Source organism: Xenopus tropicalis, unplaced genomic scaffold (assembly GCF_000004195.4).
Source record: "Xenopus tropicalis strain Nigerian unplaced genomic scaffold, UCB_Xtro_10.0 Sca95, whole genome shotgun sequence".
In the NCBI taxonomy this organism is placed as follows: domain Eukaryota; kingdom Metazoa; phylum Chordata; class Amphibia; order Anura; family Pipidae; genus Xenopus; species Xenopus tropicalis.
Window position 1 is genome coordinate 1 of NW_022279441.1, and position 3,509 is coordinate 3,509.

At 46.8% G+C, this 3,509-nt stretch overlaps 1 protein-coding gene across 1 annotated transcript; it reads right to left on the minus strand.

The window, feature by feature from the left end:
* Window positions 1-311: 311 nt before the first annotated feature.
* isy1 (ISY1 splicing factor homolog) lies at window positions 312-3,268 on the minus strand (the record flags this gene model as incomplete). Its single annotated transcript, NM_203691.1, is given in 4 exon segments — window positions 312-429; window positions 2,682-2,794; window positions 3,038-3,080; window positions 3,201-3,268. Coding segments are annotated over 4 exon segments (342 nt in total), but the record flags the coding sequence as incomplete, so codon positions are not given.
* Window positions 3,269-3,509: the final 241 nt, after the last annotated feature.

Genomic DNA, 3,509 nt, shown 5'->3' on the forward strand with positions numbered 1-3,509 from the left:
GGGAGCTGCCATAGTGTTCCCTGTAGTTCTGGGTGGGAGCTGCCATATTGTAAAGGAAAAGGTCCATCAGAGGGGACATGTGTGTATGAGGGAAGAATGCGAGACAAGAGGAGTAGAGAGTACCGGGGCAGTGAATTCTGGGGGGGGGGGAGCAATTCAATGAGCCAGGGGTAGCGGCCAGAATCCCTGCACCCGGTTGGATGACTCCCACCCTCTCACCATTGGCTGCCTTTGGGACAGGATGCACAGAATCCCATTGGTACCAAAGCCCAGTGTGGGCCCCACAGCTGGCACAGAGGGTTGGCACTTACGTTCTTTCTCAAACAGTTCCCGGACGCCGGGCAAATCCTTAGCAGCGCCAAAGTACTTGTAACCACGGTTTCCCGGCACTTCCTTCCCTTCGTGATCGAGCATCTTGGGCCCAATGCGCTAAATGGGGGCAAAAAAAAAAAGAATTCTTATCCCCACACACATACAGGTCCTTTTCAAAAAATTAGCATATTGTGATAAAGTTCATTATTTTCTGTAATGTACTGATAAACATTAGACTTTCATATATTTTAGATTCATTACACACAACTGAAGTAGTTCAAGCCTTTTATTGGTTTAATATTGATGATTGTGGCATACAGCTCATGAAAACCCAAAATTCCTATCTCAAAAAATTAGCATATTTCATCCGACCAATAAAAGAAAAGTGTTTTTAATACAAAAAAAGTCAACCTTCAAATAATTATGTTCAGTTATGCACTCAATACTTGGTCGGGAATCCTTTTGCAGAAATGACTGCTTCAATGTGGCGTGGCATGGAGGCAATCAGCCTGTGGCACTGCTCAGGTGTTATGGAGGCCCAGGATGCTTCAATAGCGGCCTTAAGCTCATCCAGAGTGTTGGCTCTTGTGTCTCTCAACTTTCTCTTCACAATATCCCACAGATTCTCTATGGGGTTCAGGTCAGGAGAGTTGGCAGGCCAATTGAGCACAGTAATACCATGGTCAGTAAACCATTTACCAGTGGTTTTGGCACTGTGAGCAGGTGCCAGGTCGTGCTGAAAAATGAAATCTTCATCTCCATAAAGCTTTTCAGCAGATGGAAGCATGAAGTGCTCCAAAATCTCCTGATAGCTAGCTGCATTGACCCTGCCCTTGATAAAACACAGTGGCCCAACACCAGCAGCTGACATGGCACCCCAGACCATCACTGACTGGGTACTTGACACTGGACTTCAGGCATTTTGGCATTTCCCTCTCCCCAGTCTTCCTCCAGACTCTGGCACCTTGATTTCCGAATGACATACTTTGGACCACTGAGCAACAGTCCAGTGCTGCTTCTCTGTAGCCCAGGTCAGGCGCTTCTGCCGCTGTTTCTGGTTCAAAAGTGGCTTGACCTGGGGAATGCAGCACCTGTAGCCCATTTCCTGCACACGCCTGTACACGGTGGCTCTGGATGTTTCTACTCCAGACTCAGTCCACTGCTTCCGCAGGTCCCCCAAGGTCAGGAATCGGTCCTTCTCCACAATCTTCCTCAGGGCCCAGTCACCTCTTCTCGTTGTGCAGCGTTTTCTGCCACACTTTTTCCTTCCCACAGACTTCCCACTGAGGTGCCTTGATACAGCACTCTGGGAACAGCCTATTTGTTCAGAAATTTCTTTCTGTGTCTTACCCTCTTGCTTGAGGGTGTCAATGATGGCCTTCTGGGCAGCAGTCAGGTTGGCAGTCTTACCCATGATTGTGGTTTTGAGTAATGAACCAGGCTGGGAGTTTCTAAAAGCCTCAGGAATCTTTTTAAGGTTTTTAGAGTTAATTAGTTGATTCAGATGATTAGGTTAATAGCTCGTTTAGAGAACCTTTTCATGATATGCTAATTTTTTGAGATAGGAATTTTGGGTTTTCATGAGCTGTATGCCACAATCATCAATATTAAAACAATAAAAGGCTTGGACTACTTCAGTTGTGTGTAATAAATCTAAAATATATGAAAGTCTAATGTTTATCAGTACATTACAGAAAATAATGAACTTTATCACAATATGCTAATTTTTTGAAAAGGACCTGTATATGCTGCCCCTGTATATATAACTGCCCCCCCCCGACCCACAATGCCCGGTACTGCAGCCGAGTGCCAGGGCACCAATAACATTACTTGCTCACAGCCAACATGGCGTCTCGGCCGCAGGCAACAAAAGCTTGTGACCCCCCTGAGGCTGCCACTCTGATCCAATCATTGGCCAGGGGTTCTGCCTGAATACAAAGTAATGGGGTCCCGGGGGCCTCACAAGCACCACTGCTACTTACCTGCCCCAGGAACGTTAACCCTTGAGGAGAAAACAGACTTCTCTGCTCTGTGGCTTCCAGCAATAACCCACCCAGCCCAAGAACATTCCGGGCAGGGGCAGAGGGGTGAGTGAGGGTGCTGTGTGGCTGCCCCACCCCTGGATTTCAGCTGAATGTAACTTACCCAGCACGAGCGGGGCACAAGCAGTAACCTGCCCTGGCACTACTGGGGTACACACCCACATTTCCCCCAGCCACATACTCAGGGTGCCCCTGAGAGCAACAGCAAGTTATTCATTCCAGTTTTATATCCGTCACCCCAAAGCTCTCACTCCTGCCTTGCTTTAAGGGTTAATACAAAAAGGTTTTATATACTGTATATACAAAAGTACATATGTGCCAACTTACCCCATAGTCTGGGCCACCCAGCTCCTTAATACGGACCTCCCAGTGGCCCTTTTCCCTGATGAGCTTGTTGATTTCATCATTCAAGTCCCGTATCCTGAACTCCCCGAGTCCGGCTGTGAGGGGCAGAGACGCCGTCAGTACCAGTACAAATATTTATAAAGCACCAACATATCCTGCAGAGCTGTACAATATGAGGATATATACATACAAAGCAGCCAATAACCAATAGAAGAGGTGAAAAGGGCCCTGCCCAATAGTGATTGGGGCCCAATAACACCACCAGGAATCAGTTCTGGGGTACAGACAGAGCCCCATCAGAAACCCACAGCTAATTGCCCCCAGTACCATCGCCTTACCATTCTGAATCTGTGCCACTTTCTTTGATATTTCCCCAATTATCTGCACCAATAGAAACACACATTATTAGAAACAAATGCAGCAATAACAGGAACTGCCAGTGATTAAAGGACAACTAAAGCCTAAGAAAGATTAATAATAAGTGATAAGGTCCAACTGTACCTGTCGTCTCCACTTCTCGGCTTTGGGCAGCTCATTGCACTCAGAGGCGAGGAACGGTCTCCTTTCCTACAAAGCCAAAGGGTTAATGAATAAACCCGGTGGTACCAAGAGAAACAAACCTGGCATTTAGATAGATCCGCTTTCCTAGCCAGATACAGGGGCAATGCCCACCAACCCAATAGGGCTGTTCTGCCCCCAATAAGGGGTAATTATATCTTAGTTGGGATCAAGTACAGGTACTGTTTTATTATTACAGAGAAAAGGGAATCATTTAACCATGAAATAAACCCAATAGGGCTGTTCTGCCCC